This window comes from Pelodiscus sinensis, chromosome 29 (genome assembly GCF_049634645.1).
Source record: "Pelodiscus sinensis isolate JC-2024 chromosome 29, ASM4963464v1, whole genome shotgun sequence".
NCBI classification, from domain to species: domain Eukaryota; kingdom Metazoa; phylum Chordata; order Testudines; family Trionychidae; genus Pelodiscus; species Pelodiscus sinensis.
Window position 1 is genome coordinate 12,432,268 of NC_134739.1, and position 17,524 is coordinate 12,449,791.

The 17,524-nt window shown below is 48.9% G+C and overlaps 1 protein-coding gene across 2 annotated transcripts in view; it reads left to right on the forward strand.

The window, feature by feature from the left end:
• The window catches only part of PIP4K2B (phosphatidylinositol-5-phosphate 4-kinase type 2 beta), a 39,394-nt gene extending 21,903 nt beyond the window's left edge, over positions 1-17,491 (forward strand). For both annotated transcript variants that reach the window (XM_006126210.4, XM_075911394.1), the window contains exons 4-10: positions 1,794-1,946; positions 3,095-3,241; positions 6,040-6,078; positions 7,611-7,724; positions 10,384-10,642; positions 11,019-11,122; positions 12,683-17,491. In XM_006126210.4, the coding sequence (XP_006126272.1) occupies positions 1,794-1,946; positions 3,095-3,241; positions 6,040-6,078; positions 7,611-7,724; positions 10,384-10,642; positions 11,019-11,122; positions 12,683-12,763 (897 nt within the window). In that variant the 3' untranslated portion in view covers positions 12,764-17,491. The remainder of the gene's footprint in view (positions 1-1,793; positions 1,947-3,094; positions 3,242-6,039; positions 6,079-7,610; positions 7,725-10,383; positions 10,643-11,018; positions 11,123-12,682) is intronic.
• Positions 17,492-17,524: the final 33 nt, after the last annotated feature.

Sequence of the window (17,524 nt, forward strand, 5' to 3'; positions counted from 1 at the left end):
GAGCATCTGTACAGATGGGAGGGTGAGCTTGTATAGCTAGAGATAAGGAAATTGCAAATTAATAGGGAATGTTTCAGAGTTTGGTAAAATGATAGTTTCACTCATGTGCATAAAACAATGTCCAGGGGAAAAGAAAAGAGTTTCTCTTTGTGAGAAAGAATGGCCTTGTAGCTAAAAAATCAGAATTCAGTTCCCAGTTTTGCCACAGACTCTCTGTTGGGCCTTGGGCTGGTCACTTGATCTCTACCTGAACTGCCCAGCTTGTAAAATGAGGCGTAATCCCACCTCTCTAAGTAGCAAGGTCTCTGAGGGTGCGTCTAGACTACATGCCTCTGCCGACAGAGGCATGTAGATTAGGCTACCCGACATAGTAAAATGAAGCGGTGATTTAAATAATCGCCGCTTCATTTAAATTTACATGGCTGCCGCGCTGAGCTGACAAACAGCTGATCAGCTGTTTGTCGGCTCAGCGCGATAGTCTGGACGCTCCCCTGCCGACATCAAAGGTATTTGTCGACCACCCAGGTAAACCTCCTGGGATGAGGTTTACCTGGGTGGTCAACAAATACCTTTGATGTCGACACCCGCGCGTCCAGACTATCGCGCTGAGCCGACAAACAGCTGATCAGCTGTTTGTCGGCTCAGCGCGGCAGCCATGTAAATTTAAATGAAGCGGCGATTATTTAAATCACCGCTTCATTTTCCTATGTTGGGTAGCCTAATCTACATGCCTCTGTCAGGTTGGAGACCCCTGTATTACACAGTTACATTTTTAAACACATTTTTACATCCCTAACTTTGGCAGCCACCTGAACCCTGGCTGTCCCCCGAGCTGTCCCCGCCTCTGCTACCACCAGACAACTAAAATCTAGGGTCGCCAGGTGTAAAGTATTGAACTGGAAAGCCTGGTATTTGGGCTTTCAATATGGTAAAAAAAATTCAGAAAATATTGGACATGAGAAATGTCCTGTATTTTGTGTTTTTCCTGGCTCTGGCTGGGGTGGGGAGAGCATGGAGTGTCCCAGGCAGACTCAAAATGGCTGCCTTAAAAGGGCAAACTTGGGTGGGTGTATGTGTGTGGTGTGTTTTTTGTCAACAACTTTTACCCTGGAGTACAAGGGGTGTTTTTTTTTTTTTTTTTTTTTTTTAAAGACTGGTCCCGGGAATTAAAGGGGCTGCGACTGTTTTTCAGCTCTTGTCAGTTCCCTTTTTTTTTCCTTTTTGTTCAACAGAATTTTTTTCCTGGGGTGTGGGTGTTTTTTTTTGTTCCTATTTGTTTTTTATGCCCTGGAAATAACAGGAATATCCAATCTGGCTGTTCTTGGTTTTGATGGAGGAACTCAAAGGAGTCTCTGACCATATGTGGTGTGAGTTCTTGCACCATAACTGAAGGGAGGGGGAGAGATGACGAATTTTTAGCAAAGACTTCCTTGCTGCAAGATGCGAGTGGTGTCACTGGTGTTAAAAATGTGTTAAATTGGCAGGCAAGCTTTTTAAAGGTGGAGGCTTAAAATCAGGGTCTTCAATTCCACAGCTAGGCACTTAAATAAATGTATTGGGCACCCAACAGCTCCCATTATTTAGATTGCCATAGCTTCTAGAAGACCCAGTCCTGCACCAGATATTAAGTACGTAGTGTCACAGTGCTAGGTGCTGTACAAACACAGAATAAAAAGACCGTTCCTCCGAAGACGGCTAAATAGAGGACCTCCTGAGCATGATGCGTGCCGCTCTCCACCAGCTCCTCTGACCAAGGTCACGCCCCTTCTCTTCTCCCCATTCTTACCCTTCAGAACTCGGTGACGCGGAGCGCCCCAGTGAACAGCGACAGCCAAGGTCGCTGTGGGGCCCGTTTCCTGACCACTTACGACAGGCGGTTTGTCATTAAGGCCGTGTCTAGCGAAGATGTAGCGGAGATGCACAACATACTCAAGAAGTACCATCAGGTACGGTGAGTCTGGAACCCTGAGGAGAGGGTGGCAAACAATGTCTTAGGGGCACCTGATGAGCAGAGTTGGCCTTTGGAGCCCCGTGGAATAGCCAGAGCGCCGCCTGCTTGACAGCTGTCCTGCGGGGGAAGTCGTGTGGTCCGAGAGGATGTTGCCGGTGGCTACTACATGTTGTCTTCTGTTCCTTTTGGATTTTTAACTTCACCTCTCCTCCAGAGAACTGGCGTTCCTCCTGCTAGGGACGTTAACCATCTTTTATTTGTGTAAACGTGTCACCCCTGGAAATTCTAATGGTTGCACGTTTACACGTGAGGGGAGCCAGCCATGAGCATCCGCTTCTCCTCCCCTCCCCGATAGAGGCATTGGGGAGGGGAGCAGGCAGCTCTGGTAGGAGCCAATACGTGTGGGGAGCTAGTTTGAAAACCGGCTCCTGCCTGCCCCCCTCACCCGCTGCGCTGCTGCCTCTCATATCAGAGCCGCAGCAGCACAGGGAGGGGGGAGGAGGTGGCTCCATAGAAGCCAGTGCTTGTGGGGAGCTGACTGCCTCCAGCACCAGCTCCTGGAGGGTGGGGGGTTATAGTGAGGTGGTGGGGTGGGTTGTCCTGTGACCTAGGGGATAGGGTATTCGTTGGGGGGGGCAGGGGGCAGGCAGCTCCACGGAAGCTGGCATGCATGAGCACCTGCTCCCTCCCCCTCAGTGGCAGCAAGCGGGGGGAGTTGCATGTAGTTGATACAATTAACCGATAAGCCCAGGCTTTCTGGTTAATCGTTCAACTGACTACACTGTAACACCCCTAATCCCTGCTCTGCATCACTGAAACACGGGCTTGCCCATGCGTGAAAGCTACAAATCGAGACCTCGTCCCACATTGGATTAGTCCCAGGTGGATAAGCTGGGGAAAATGCTGCTTTGCACAGGAAAAAAAAGATGTCAGCTGGCGTTGGTGGAAATGGCCCCTCCCTCATGCCACTGCACTTCCATTGAATTGCAAATCCTTTCGCTTCCCATGAACAGAGGTGTGGATGGCCGTTAAAAAGTCCCTCAGTTGGCGCTGGAAGGTTAGCTTCTCATGGGCAGTGTGCGCTGCCAAAGACGTGTAGTGTGACTTTTATTCTTTCTCCCCCTCTTCCCGTCCCCCTTTCAGTTTATAGTGGAATGCCATGGGAACACCCTCCTCCCCCAGTTCCTCGGCATGTACAGACTCACCGTGGACGGGGTGGAAACCTACATGGTGGTCACCAGGAACGTATTTAGCCACAGGCTGACGGTGCATCGAAAGTACGACCTGAAGGTAAGGGCCTGAAAGCGACCAGTCCGTAGATCAGGGCTGCTCAACTTTGGAAGCCCCGGGGGCCACGGTGATACTTGCAGCACATGCAGACTTAAGTATGGTTGCATATCCATGCAAATATATGCAAATAGATTTTTACATTGATGGGCATGAATACAAAGATTAAGGCAAGACTACACAACACTCAGGCCCCATTTAAGTCAGTTCTGCTGATATTAATAAAATGCAATACTTACCCAATTTCCAGCCACGTGACAGCACTTTCAATGAGCAATTACAGTCGAGGGATTTCACTACTAAAACGCATCTCAACAGAAGACCATTATATTGACTGCTTTTTTGGTTTTGGCTTCCATCCGCAAGCCATGTGTTGAGCGCCACGTAAACCCAAACTGCACCACGGACCGTGTGTTGAGTAGCCCTGCCGTGTAGATGGTTAGGGAAGGGAATGCTTGAAACGCATACCTCTCCTTGTATATGAGCCTGTTCCTGCATCTTCATGGCAGGATCTCGCATTACTTGCCATGCTAGATTGAGAAGACCCTAACTTTCCTGTTTGCTGAAGGACTTTGTCAAGCTTTGGTGGAACCATATAGGCTCATCTCTTGAGGCTGACACCAGAGTGGCATCTGTGTCAGCATTTAATTGAAGATGGACAAGGTGCTGAGTACGTCTCATGACTCAAATCCAGGACTTTCCTATTCTCCTAAAGCAGTGGTTCCGAAACTTTTCGGCATCATGCCCCCTTTTTGATTTTTGAGAACCAACCCCCCAATAGCAGCAACACTTGAGGCCCCCCCATCCCAAAAAAAAGGAACTGACCAGGGTCGAAAAACAAAAATAGCAGCGAAACTTAAGGGGGGAGATCTGGATCACCTCATGCCCCCCCCTTAGAATTTCTTCATGCCCCCCAGTTCGGGAACCCATGCTCTAAAGCTTGACAGTCCCTCCACTCCAAGAGTGCAGCTGAGACGTGGTACTTCTAATAGTGAGGTTCCCTTCCCATTAGGTCAGAGTGGTAAAGGGCACACACAAGCTAGTCTTGCTTTGCAGTTCACTTTCAAAGAAACTGATCGCTGATTTCTGTAGGTGCAGAATTCTGAGGCTAGGAAGTTGTAGGCACAGTGTGGAAAAAGTGAATAAGGAAAACTTCGTTTGTGTGTTCCCGTAACAAGAGAACTAGGGGGTCACCAAATGAAATTAATAGGTAGCAGGTTTGAAACAATCAAGAGGAAGATTTTTTTCCACTCAGTGCACAGTGAACCTGTGGAACTCCTTGCCAGAAGATGTGGCGAAGACTAAGACTTTAACAGTTCAAAAAAGAGCTAGATAAATTCATGGAGGTTAGGTCCATCCATGGCTATTAGCCAGGATGGGTGGGAGGGGTGTCCCTAGCCTCTGTTTGTCTGGAAATGGATGACGGGAGGGATCACGTAAGGATTACCTGCTGTGTTCACTGCCTCTGGGGCATCTGGTATTGGCCACTGTCGGTAGACAGGATACTGGGCTGGATGGACTGTTGGTCTGACCCAGTATGGCCGTTCTTATGTTCTGTCTCCTACAGCAAGTGGCCAAGACAGTAACTGGCAGAATGACATTGGTTCCTTTAAGGCAGGGGTGGGGGCTAGATGCATCCCTCAGCTTGCCTGGATCTGGCCCACGAGGCTTAGGATTCCTCTCTGGCATTGGTGATCCTGTGGGGCTGGAGCACATACAATCTACTAGCCTGGGCCCCATTAGGCTCTGGTGTGCGAGGGGACTTTGGGGAGAGTCTTTCTGCTTCTCAGTCGGGGACCCTGTCAGTTTGTTTTTGTCTGTTTTTGCTTCTCACTTGTGTGCAGCTCCCGATTGATTTTTCTCCGGCTCAGCGGCCCCCGACCCAAAAGAGGTTCCCCGCCCCTGCCCTAAAGCCCAACCACTGAACCAAAAAACTCGCTTTCCCGTTGTTCGCATGTAACTTAGGTTCATTGTGAGCCTTCGTCCTGCCTTGTGTGCACTAGAAGGGCAGAGAGATGTGTGGCTAAGATAAAATCCACTTCAGAGAGTAGCATGTGAGCTGCATTTCAGAAAGCAAAGGTCAGAATCTTTGTGCGGCTCTGTAGTTCCTGGAGGCACGAATGCAGAGAGAAACCATATGCTCTGTTGTCATGGACGTGAGAAAGTTGAGCCTGCAAAGCGTGAAACCTAGGATTGGCTCCAGGGGGAAGAGAAGGGGTCGCCATTGATTTCAGTCCCTTGCTGTTCGACACGTGGGTTCTCGTGAGCTAGGGGTTCATGTCCTGAATCCGACCAGTGGCCTTCTCGCCCAGATTCCTGTCTCAGATGATTCAGAGGAAGGTGCAGGGGGGTGTGTCTCCTCTTGAGTACGTATGTATTTTAAAATTGGGGCAACATTGCATTGTTCAGATGACTGGATATAGTACCAGAGAGCAGCAAACAAGCCAAAAAGGAACACGTTTTTCTCCCAGCAGAGCCTTGCATGAGTACAAAATTTGTATCCATAGCTGCAAAAATGAGTCCCGAATATTCACATCTGCGGATGCAGATTACCCGCATATATAAAGTGGATCTCCGCAAATTTGCAGGGCTCTACGTTCCAGCCCGGACCACCCAGATTGTCTGCTGCTTTTATTCTGCATTTTAAAAATATTTTTCTGGGGTTACTGCTTCATCTCTTGGAGGGGAAAAAAGAAAGAGAATGAGCATTTCATAAGCCCCAAGGGTTGGTCAATTTAAACGGCTGCTGTCTACTCCTGGTGAGTTGATGGAATATGTCCCACTTCTTTTGTTCTTTTCAGGGCTCAACGGTGGCCAGGGAAGCAAGTGACAAAGAAAAGGTAGGAAGGACGCTGTTCTATTTTGGGGACTGTCTTGTGGTTGCACAAAGTAAAGTAAGAACTAAAAAGCCAGGGGCTTGCCAGCCAGGCCCCTGGTTTGGCAGGCTATCGACGCTGCCAAAAGAGGCTGTAATGGTAACTTTATATAGGGGCCATTTTCAAAAGTGCCTAAGTCCCGAGAATCAGGCTCTTGTAGAAATAATGCTCTTTAATGCCCACTGTGAGCTAGGTATCTGGGCCCTAAAGCACCAGATTAGGGGTTAGGCACCTACCATTCGTACATCTTTAGGTGCCTAAATCCCTTTGTAAATCTGAGTCTGACTCTCTCAAAGAGCTTCCAACTTAAGGCTCCAGTCCTGCAAACCTCTTAACGTCGCTGCGGTGAATACAACTATTGATAACAATGGACGTACTCATGGTCGCAAAGTGAAAACTGCTGCAAATTCTTATGCACCGGCTTGTTCTGGGGGCTGGGATATAACAAATTAGCAAAGCCACTTAGTGGGGCTGAGCACGTCGTTAGGGCCACAGGGATTTTTGTTGGAATTGTTTGGAGGGGCTTTTGTGACGGAGGGAGCAGCGCTTCACTCCAGCAGGTCTTTGAGAGGGGAAATGGGAGTGTTTCCTCTCCTCTCCACGCAGTAACCTCCCAAAAAGTTAGATCTCTTGCACAAGCCATGGAGAATTCCCTTTTTATAGTTCCATTATGCCCAGGCATTGAAGGTTTAACCCCACCTTACCATTGCCCCATTACGACTGGTTATGGGGTGTTACTCCCTGATTATGATTTCTTGATGTGGCTTTGTTTGACCCCACGTAACACCAAAGACGAAGGAAAAGCAATACATGCAAAGGGGCTGGAAAGCTGACAATAGCCAGGAGATGCACTTACCTTGCAGAAGCACTAGATCAGTGGTTCCCAAACTTCTCGGCATCTGGCCCCCCTTTCTGATTTTTGAGAAACCCTCACGCGCCCCTCCCCAAAAAAAAGCAGCAAAACTTGGGGTGGGATTGACGGGGGTGTATGTGGCTGGTTGCCTCGTGCCCCCCCCCCCCTCCAGTTGGGAACCCATGCGCTAGATCCACGTTAGAGTCCTCCAAATGCAGTGGATCGATTTCTTTGTTCATGTAATGATTGGGGGAGGGGAGCCCTCTTCTCAGGATGCTCTGATCTGAAAATAGCCAAGTGGATTTTTCTCCCATTGGGGAGGTTGGCTTGTCCCTCCCCAGCTGAGACCACTGATTTCACACTCAGGTAATTATTCTTGGCAGCCTTGGAAATGGATCTGCCCTTGGTCTCTGTCTTGTCTCCCCCCTTTGCTGGTAAATCCAGGCGTTCCACTCCGTGCCATCTGCGGGCATATGGGAACGAGCCACTCTCTTTGTCTTGAGACGACTGAGTCAATGCAACGTCCTTTGTCTTTTCATTGCCGTGTTCGTCCAGTTGGTAGTTTTTGCAGAAGAATGACACTGCCAATCGCTGTAGCCGTTGGCAGTGGGCTAGGGACATCTAACGCCGCCTTCTCTCTTAGGCCAAGGACTTGCCAACGTTCAAAGACAACGACTTCCTGAATGAAGGCCAGAAGCTCCACGTGGGAGAAGAGAGTAAAAAGAACTTCCTTGAAAAGCTAAAGCGGGACGTGGAGGTAGAACTGGGGCTCGGATTGTTGCCGCGAACAGGTTTCTGATGGCTGAGTTTTGTGACTCCCACCGTGCCCCCTCCCCCTTCCCAGCTTTGACAGGAGCCTGTCCCGGAGGCAGGCGAGGTCTGGCCTGCCAAGCCTTTTAATCCGGCCTGGAGCCCCGCCCGCAGCTCAGAGCTAGCTGTTCCCACGCAGAGAGCCATAGGCGGAGGCCCTGCAGATTGCCCCTGCCCCCAGCAAAATCTCTCCGCTCCCATTAGCCAGAGTGCAAAGCCTCCCCACCCAGTGCCGAGGCCACATGGAATAGCCATCCGGGGGCTGCTGGCAGGCCGGGGAGCTTGCCTGGGAGTGCCGCTGGCTGGGAGCGGCTTAGGTAAGAGTCTCCCCGTCAGAGCCTGTCTCTGGCACCCCACCCCCTCCCATTCCCTCCCAGACTCTGCACCCCTTTTCCTGTGTCCCTCCCCCAGGCTTCCATACCCCCTCCTGGAACATGCACCCCAATCCCCTCCCCCAGATCACCACCCAAGCCCCCTGTACCTGCTCCTGCATCCTCCCCCAGGCCAAAATCCTCTCCTGCACCCATTCTCCCTCCGAGACCCTGCCCCCCAATTTCCAGCCTCCGATCACAACACCCCCTCACCCAAACTCCCTCTTAGACCGCCACGCCCTCTCCTGCACCCGTCCTCTACCCCAAGCTCCCCTCTGCACCCAACCTCCCTCCCAGCCCCTGCAGCCCCTCCACAGAACCGTGTGGCCTCTTTCCAAAATCTTGGGAGTGCCCCCCTCCCTTCAAAAATGGCCTGCCCCTGCTCAATTGCAATTGCTGTGGAGGAGACTGGGAATGATGGGGAAGAACAGAGCAGCGAGACTCCTCCCAAGTGGAGTGCATCAAAAGCCAGCTTGGGGGGGTGTCTGGGATGCTATGGGGACGCTCACCTGACCCAGCCGAGCAAGGTTCAGCTGTTTCGTTACCAGTCTCAAGTGTCAGTCAGCCCCTTTGACTCTGTATCAAATGCTGGCCACCTACTGGATGCGAATGTTTCAGCTTCCTCTCTGGAGTTGCCTCTTAGGCCCGACTGGCTGATTCCACTTGAGTTCCCCGGCTTAGATCTAGCCTCCTGTGAACACCTTTTCTGTCCTGACCCTCTCCCCATCCTCATGTGTCTGCCTTCCGAAACTGGCAGCCTCCCTGGGTCCCTCTTTGTGCTGCTAACAAAGCACCCGTGTCGCCTGTTGCCAACAGTCGGGCTGATTTCCTGCCAGATGGAGGCAAGTGCAGCGTCCAGCCCTGGGCGTCTGAGAGACGAGGCTGATTGTACTTGATCTCTCTGCCAGAGCTAGAAAACTGCTCCCTGTGTAGCAGCCCTTTGATCAAACTCCCTTTGATGGGCGCTGGCTTTCTCGGCTCCAAATGCAGAGGGGAGTTTTCTCCTCCCAGCGGTGGCCGTTGGCAGCGGGGGTGGGACCATGTTTATAAAGACGCATTGCTAAGGCCCTTCTCCAGCTGCAGTAGATTGATCTGGCTACTTCCAGTATTAAGAGTAAATGTTTTGCACTTGTATAACCCCCCTCCAAAGGTCAGGATTCCTGGGCAGTCTTCCCAGCATGCGTCCTAGGTGCAAGTCTCGCCTCCCCCAACGCCAGATACAGAACCAAAGTGTCCGACTCGGCTCTAGCCACCGCTCTGTGTTCACAGCAGCACTTGCTGAAGCAGGGGCAACATGGGGAGGACACGAGGGGACACGTACCCCCAGACACCCAGGGCATGAAGGGGCTGGCCAACAGGGTCAGTGTCCCTGGGCATCTTGGGGAGGCTAGTGGGGGATCCAGCCCCCTTCCCCTCTCCCACACACATACTAACCGGCAGTGGCAAGGGAAGCAAAGCAACGTGGCCCCAGTTTGCTCTGCATTCCTGGCTGCGTCACGCGGGGGAGGAGCAGGACTGGCCCCACGCTCACCAGCGGGAAACGGAGTGACACGCGGCCGGGGGAGCAAAGCGAGCTGAGGCTTCCCCTCCGCCGCTGGTGAGTGCGGAAAGGAGGCAGGCAGGCAGACTCCCTTCTCCTGCTAGTCCCCCAGCGGGAAAAGGTGGGGTAGGGGCAGAGTGGGTGTGTCCCGATTGTTCCTTGGGCTGGGGGAGGTGTGGCCAGTGGCCCACCAGTCGCCCCTGTGCTGAGGTTTAGGTAGCATTGGCTCATAGGACCAGGGCCAGCCTGAGGCATTCTAGCGCTCTGGGCATGGGCGTGCGGCGCCGCCCCCAGGTGCATGGCGCATGTGCGGGCCCACCCGTGGGGAGAGGGCCTGCCCCCCTAGGGTGCGCAGGCCTGCCCCCAGGGTGCATAGCGCAAGTGCAGCCCAGTCCGGCCTGGCTGTTGCCACTGGCGCACGCCCCTGGCCGTGTACAGCGCTGCGGCCGTGTGGGGAATGGTGTTGCTGGCCAGCACCGCGGGGATGCGAGCAGGCCGGCGCTGTGGGAGCTGGGCACGCGGTGCCTGATGGCAGCTGTAAGGAACACCGCGTGCCCCTTACAGCCGCTGTCAAGCGCCCCCCATCAGTTGGCGCCCTGGGCTGCTGCCCGGCTCGCCCATGCCTCCGTCCGGCCCTGCATGGGACATGCCTTAGGGGTGTTTCAGTTGGCTGTGGTGTTGCTCCCTCCTCCCAGTTCTTGGCTCAGCTGAAGATCATGGACTACAGCCTGCTGGTGGGCATTCACGACGTTGACCGGGCAGAGCAGGAGGAGATGGAAGTGGAGGATCGGGCCGAGGACGAAGAGTGCGAGAACGATGGCATTGGCGGGAACCCTGTTGGCTCTTATGGAACCCCCCCTGACAGCCCTGGCAACCTCCTCAACTTCCCACGGTTCTTCGGGCCTGGGGAGTTTGACCCTTCGGTCGACGTCTATGCCATGAAAAGCCATGACAGTGAGTGAGGATGGATCTTGTCGCGTGGAGGGACAGGAGAGGGTGCCCTGTTTTGGGTGGGGTACATCCACAGAGAACTAACCCAAACCCCCTCCTGGGAGCCTGTTTAAATTCCCTTGTTTAAACTCCATGGAAACAACACTGTCCGTGTGGGATGTGAGGTAGATGTTTCCAGACGATACGTGGGCCTCTATTCTGTTCCCAATTCCTCTGTCCTACCTCATACAGTCTCCGTCGTTTACAAGCCGCTTCTCCCCTTGCCTGTTAATTATATTAAAGCAGATTTACATACGCTATTAATAGAGGCGCCTGCTGGTGGCTTTTCTGATCCTGTCACGTGAGGGGGGCTGTTAAAGAGACTCTGGTGTCTTCTCAGGTGCCCCTAAGAAGGAGGTGTATTTCATGGCCATTATAGACATTCTCACGCCATACGACGCGAAGAAGAAAGCTGCACATGCTGCCAAAACGGTGAAACATGGGGTAAGCGTGTCTCCTCCTGCCAAGATGGGGATTCTGGGTCGCACTGTCAGTGGTGCTGACTTTTGAATAATTGCTAAAACCAGTTTTCCAGGGGCCTGGAAATTTCCCCGCCATCCTTGATCCCCTTCCAGAACTGTTCCTTGACCTGCTGGTATCCCTTGTTAATCTGCTCACCAGGGCTCAGCCTCCTGCTCTGCTCTTGCTGACTCAGGGAGCAAGAGCTCAGGTCTCCCTCTTTAAACAAATCAAACAGCTGCTAAGATACTAGGTTCAGCCACTGAGGGAACCTGTCGTTAATCGGGTGGGAGGGGAGTGGCCCACTCCAAGATGTTAGTACTTTTCTGTGGAGATGTGGGGTCTAGGATGGAGGCTGGGTACAGAAAGGCGCCTGGGGTAAGGGACGGGTACAGGAGACAGTGTGAGGTCTGAGGGAGTTGGGGTGAAGGAGGGGTTGTGACCTGGGTCGGGGATTGGGGTGCAGGGTCTGGGAGGGTGTGAGAGTGCAGGAGAGGATTCTGGCCTGGGGGAGCGATGGGTAGAAGGGGGTACGAACCTGGAGGGTTTTAGACCTGGGGCAGGGGAGTGCAGAGGGTTTGGATGGTGATGGAGGGGAGGGAGTTGGGGTGTGCGAGGAGCAGGGGTTCCAGAGGCAGGCTTTTTGGCTGGGAGGTGCTTACCTAAGCATCTCCTAGCCAGCACCCCTAAAGCAGGCTGGGCTCCCTGCCTGCTGCAGGCTATTCCCTCCATGTGGCGCTGCCCCCATCCCCAGGCCAATCTCTCAGGTCCTATTGGCCAGTTGTTTCCAGCCCATCGGAGCTGAAAGATTGGCTGGTTGTTTCTGGCCAATAGGGGCTGGGGGATGGGGAGATCACACGCTTCCCCCTTCTTCCAGAGCAGAGAGCTGCTGGACTGCCCTTTAAATCTGCAGCAGCTGTGTGCCTTTGGGTCCTGGCGGGGTGGCCCTTAGGCCATAGTTGGCCCAGCCCTGCTTTTACCAGATCTCCTGCTCTTTCCCCAAATGACTAGTGCTGGCCAAGATGCCAGCCCTGAGAGCCACCGGATGTTTGCAGCACAGCCACCGTGCCTCAGAGCTGACTGGATAGACCTGCCTCTGGGATGAGATGAGAGATCCAGCTGCTTGGCTTTTCTCTCGGCTCAAACTGGGGTGACCCTGACTCACTGGAAAGTGGACTGAAACCCAGCACTTTGCTTTGCCTAGGTCACCAAACAGCTAAGTTAGTGGGCTGTGGAGCCTTTGATTTTCCTTCCAGATCCTCCTCTAACACACACACTCAAGTGCCATGCATCCATCTCCTAAGTAGAGCCCCAGACTGAAATGCCTTGAGATCCAAAGTCCAAGTTTTAGGCAGCTTAGAACCCACGTAACTTGTGGATTCTGGTTTGTGTGATTCTTGCTGCCGACCTTGGGTGGTGGAATAGTCTCTTGCTGTTTCCTCACACCCCCTTGGCTTAGCACGCAGTTACGAATGGTCCCCTGTAGCTTCCCCAGCAACTCAAGATCAGAGCCCCGCACCTTAATCTATCTTTCGTGCATTGCAGGCTGGAGCAGAGATCTCCACGGTGAATCCGGAGCAGTACTCTAAACGCTTCAATGAATTTATGTCCAATATCCTGACATAGTCGTCTTCTACCTTGAGCCAGAAAGGAAGAGGGGCTACTTCCAAGCAGAGAACGTGGCCTGTGACACTAAAACAGACACTGTAGCAGCACGTGGGGTGTGAGTGAGTGTGAGCATGTGGCACTGTATGACTCACAGGAAACTAATTAGGTGCATTCTCAAAAATTCCACTTGACCCAGGTGGAAAAGTGGCTTTTTTTCTTTTGTTACAGAAATGCCCAAATAGAGATTTGAGGCTTTTTTTTTTTTAAGAAAAAAAATTTAATTGTCAGCACTGCTGTTCATAATGACTTTTCTCCTCTCTGCTTGAGAGGTGAGTAAGGATACCATCTATGGCTGTTGAAAAGGGGTAGCTCTAACCTGCTGCTTGTGTTAAATAAGAGAAGCAATGCCTAAAACCACAAGTTGCTGTTCTTTTTTTAATGAACAGTTCATAACAGAAAGCTGTACAAACCCTTTTGTTTCCTTCTTGGTAAGAGTTTGGGGGGTGGGAGAAACAGTCTGCCACTTTCAAGGATGAAAATGTTACGGTGCTGCTGAACCTTAACTAGGTAAATTCAGGCTGGGTGTTAAAAATTTTTTACTTAAGAAATTAACTTTACAAGAAAAATAAGGGAAATGAACATCTACTAAAGGTGGTCACTTAAGGCATAACTCTTAGAAGCTAAAAAATAGTATGAAAAATACTGGGTAGTACAGAACCATCATGCTTGGGAAACGCTGCGTGTGAAGAGTCCATCAAAGGAGGAAATCATGTTAATTTATTTGGGGTAACATTTGGCTGTCTGGAAAAAACATTTGTTAAATCACCCTTCCTCTAAAATAGAGCTGACACATGACAGTCCTGCCAGTGTTAATCTAGCTAACGTTCCCAGTCTTCCTAACTCCTCCAATCCTGTTACAAGTACTGGGTTGGGTTTTTTTAAACTTCGCTCAGGCAACAGTTCAAGTCACCACGATGTGCATCTTGAGACGTGTAAATCGCTGTCAGGCTGGAGGGTTGATTGTTGTGACTGTAACACAGTTGGATGTACGACCATTTCCACAGCATCTGAGGGCTCCGCTCCGCTCTGCTCCAGGTCCATAACTCTAGCTGGTAGAGTGCCAATGGGCCTAAATGACTGAACTCTCACTCCAGGTATTCCCTCCCCCAAGAATTTGAACTGATCTGTGTGATTGAATTATGTCCTGTTTGTCTCCAGACCACTTGTAATATTTTTCACAGCCAAGCTTGTCAAACTTGCTGTAAGTTGAATTCGTTCTGCTGCAGAACAGTTTTGTCTGTTTTTCCTAAAGCAGGATTTAGCTGTTTTGAACAGATACCTTGCAGTTGACATAAGTTGCTTATCTGCCTTGAAACTGTTCACAAATGCCTTTGTTTCAGGAATAAGCTGTAAGAATGTTTGTGTCCTGTGCGGTAATGTGTGCTATAGTTTGCTCTGTCAATTTGGTCCCGTGAGAAGAGGTGGTATTCATTGTGTCCTGGTAACTCACTAGACTAATGCGAGCGGTAACTGGATTCTGAATGCAGGGTGACTCTCTTTGTATCCATGTTCCTGGCGCGATTTCACAGCAATCAACATGGGGAACGACAGGGGATTTTGTCAAGACTGAAAACTAGGCTTAGAAGAATACATTGTAAATATTGTTTAAAAAAAGTCTAAAACAAATTGTTGGTTTTAATGGGATATGAAACTTTTTGTTCATTCATGGGTCATTCCCTTTGATGGGGGACAATTTTTTTATGACATTGTAATCCATTGTCTGTTTTGTGTAAATTTGGGGAACTAACATGCTATTGTCTGACAGCCTAATAAGATTCTCACACCTCCTTAGGGTGTTTGGCTAACAGTACCACACATCAAATTCAGTAGGAGAAAATGTAGAGGGGTGGAGGAGAATACTGGTTGCTTTCCTCTAAACAAAGAAAAATGCACTTATGTTCGCTATGAAATAGGAATTAAATACCAATTGCATTTTAATCTTGACAGTTTAAAATATCCTGAACCTACAGTTTTGGCCTACTAAGTTTACCACTCTCCATTTGGGAAAATTAGCTGAAACTTTAGTATACTAGATTTTAAAATATTCATTTTTTTTTAAAATGAGATAAATGGGAAAGTAAACTGCAGTGGGATAGTTTTTAAGTGAACAGCCCAAGTACAGGCAAAGGAACACGGAGTACAAATCTGATTCACTAGAACTCAGTAAACAGCTGAAATCTGAATGAGATGTTCCTATAATCAATATTATAAAACACGACACAGGATTTAAGATCTTGTGACTTCCTTTCCCACTCTAGATAGAGTGCAAAGAATATTTTTAGACCCTGTTTAGTTGTTTCAATGCCTCAAGTGGTATAAAAGCCCAAAAAAATCTATTCACTTTAGCACTTACCCCATTTTGCCATTTTTGTTGCCATACTTTGTGTGTGTGTGTGTGTGTGTGTGTGTGTGTGTGTGTGTGTGTGTGTGTGTGTACATATATATATATAAAAGGTAACTAAATGCAATTTTATCATTTAAAAATGTATTACCCAGGTATAACTTTTGTTTAACATAAGCAGTTTGTATATTGTTTACATTTTGAGTTGTAGCATTGTTAAAATGCTAATTTTGTTTCTAGACAGTATTTTTGTTCTGTTACAATGAGGTGAAGCTGCAAATATTTGATCTGTTTTGAAAAGGGACTTTTTGCTTTTGTTTTTTTAATCTTGATCTAGGATATCATTCTTCTCTTGTTCAAGTTTATTTTTAAAAAAAACCCTTCCTGCCCCCGCTTTATTAATACTCCTGATTTTTACAACTGCTGGTAAAGCATTATCCACTATTGGTCTGTCTGTGCCCCCCAAAATCACTTTACAGTTGAGTGCATCTTCTGCCAGGTAAGCTGTGGTTTTCATTGCAATGCATTTTTTAGAGCTGTAGTACAAATGCTAATAACGGATCATATAAGAGACCCTAGCCAAACAGGAATGTCTCTTAGCTGCATGTTGCATCTCTTTCTAGAGAAGCTTGGCAAAAAAAAAAAGTTGGAGCCAGAAGGTAGTGGGGTGCAGGCTGGAAAGGAATAATTAATTTGAGCTGGAGTATGTCTCTCTCATTGCACTGGTCTTAATAAAGGGGGTGTGAAGCTTTCCTATAGCTGGGCGTAGCCCATGCCTTCTCCCCACTGAAACAACTAATGGGGGGAAACAAAGATGCCAAAAAGGGGGGGGGGGGACACTTGAGAGAGCCATAACACCTACTTCCTCTGTCAGTCACCCTACCTGGCCAGCCTCTGGCTACTTTCATATACAGACTGATTCTGTCCTCCTCATACACATGTAAAAAGGGGCAAAGAGGGAGGTTATGGAATTCACTTCTCAAAGATAAGTGTATAGTTCTGTTTCCTCCCTATCAAATGTTTCTACTTGTCATTTGTACGGTGCCTCTAATGATGCCCTAGTTGGATTATAATGACTTTAATTTTGAAGCTCTGTCCCCGTCAAAAGTTTGAGAGTTGTGAAGGGATTGGGGGGAGGGAGGGGAAGGGAGAAAGGTACTTTGAGGTCAACTGTTTAGTTTAATCCCATAGAGGTCATATGGTCTCAGAACTTTCAGTTGAATATGGGATTAGGACCAAGGATGTTATGAATATTTTCATCATAATCTTGCCATGGTTTAAATAAGAGATGGCATGCAATATTCTTGATGTAAATCAATGCACTTTTGAGGTGGATACAGACTTTATAGCATGATGAAGGGCCTGCTCTTCCACTTCCAGGAAATGAAACTTCAGACTGAATTTTCACTGTCAGTAAAAATTCAAAGTGTGTGTTAATAAGAGGTGCTTGCTATTTGCCCAACGAGGCAAAGAATGACTGTTTTTCCTGCCCAAGGCTATCGGAACTGCCTTCAATTTCAAATCAGTGTTCTAATCCCAGGAGACACTAGAGGCATAAAATTATAGTGCAATTTAATTATGGAGAAAAGTCTTTCACTGAGTGAATTGTATTTTGGCCTAAACTTATGAAGGGCTCCTTGTCCTACAATTAGTGTTCACAGGTTCCCCACCTGGCACTATAGAAAGGGTGGAGCATTTTTAAATTTTAGGTAGTAGTCAAAACATTTCAAAGGTCAAGGTCTGTGTGCTGAAGCTTTGTTTGCAATATCCTGTAATTAATGATTCAAAATATTTTAACAATTTTTTTTTAAACCAAATTGCAATTCCTCCCCTTCTGCTTTTAAAGCACCATTTCCAACTGGCCTGACAGTTTGTCCCCCTTGTAGAGTTTATTTTCCAGCATCTATGACTGGTTTTCCTTGATGTGTAACGAATTCTTTCCTGTGTGATAGTACCACTGAAAATAGAAGAAGCCAAGGTTTTGGTCATCTATGATTACGGTGGTTCATTTGCCACTTAGATCTTGTGCTGTTCTTTGTTTAGCTGTATGATACTAAATGCAATTGGATTGAGCTGTATGAAATGAGCCTGTTCTAGGTCAGTGGTGGGGGCTAATCAGTGCAACTGAAAAAATGTGAATAAATTAAGTTTAATCTAAAACTAAGGCAAATGGAGCATTCTAGATTTTCACTGCTGTTTCCGTTTTTTTAAAAAAGATAGGAATTAAGTCCTCTGTGCTTGTCTGTTTGCTAGGAGCAATTTGAGAAACTTACTGGTTTGAAACGCATGCATGTTACAAGATGAGTCTCAGCCAGAAAAAAATAAAAACTAAAAATTTGTGTAAATCAGTGTCTGAAGCTCTGGTTTTTACTGAAGCC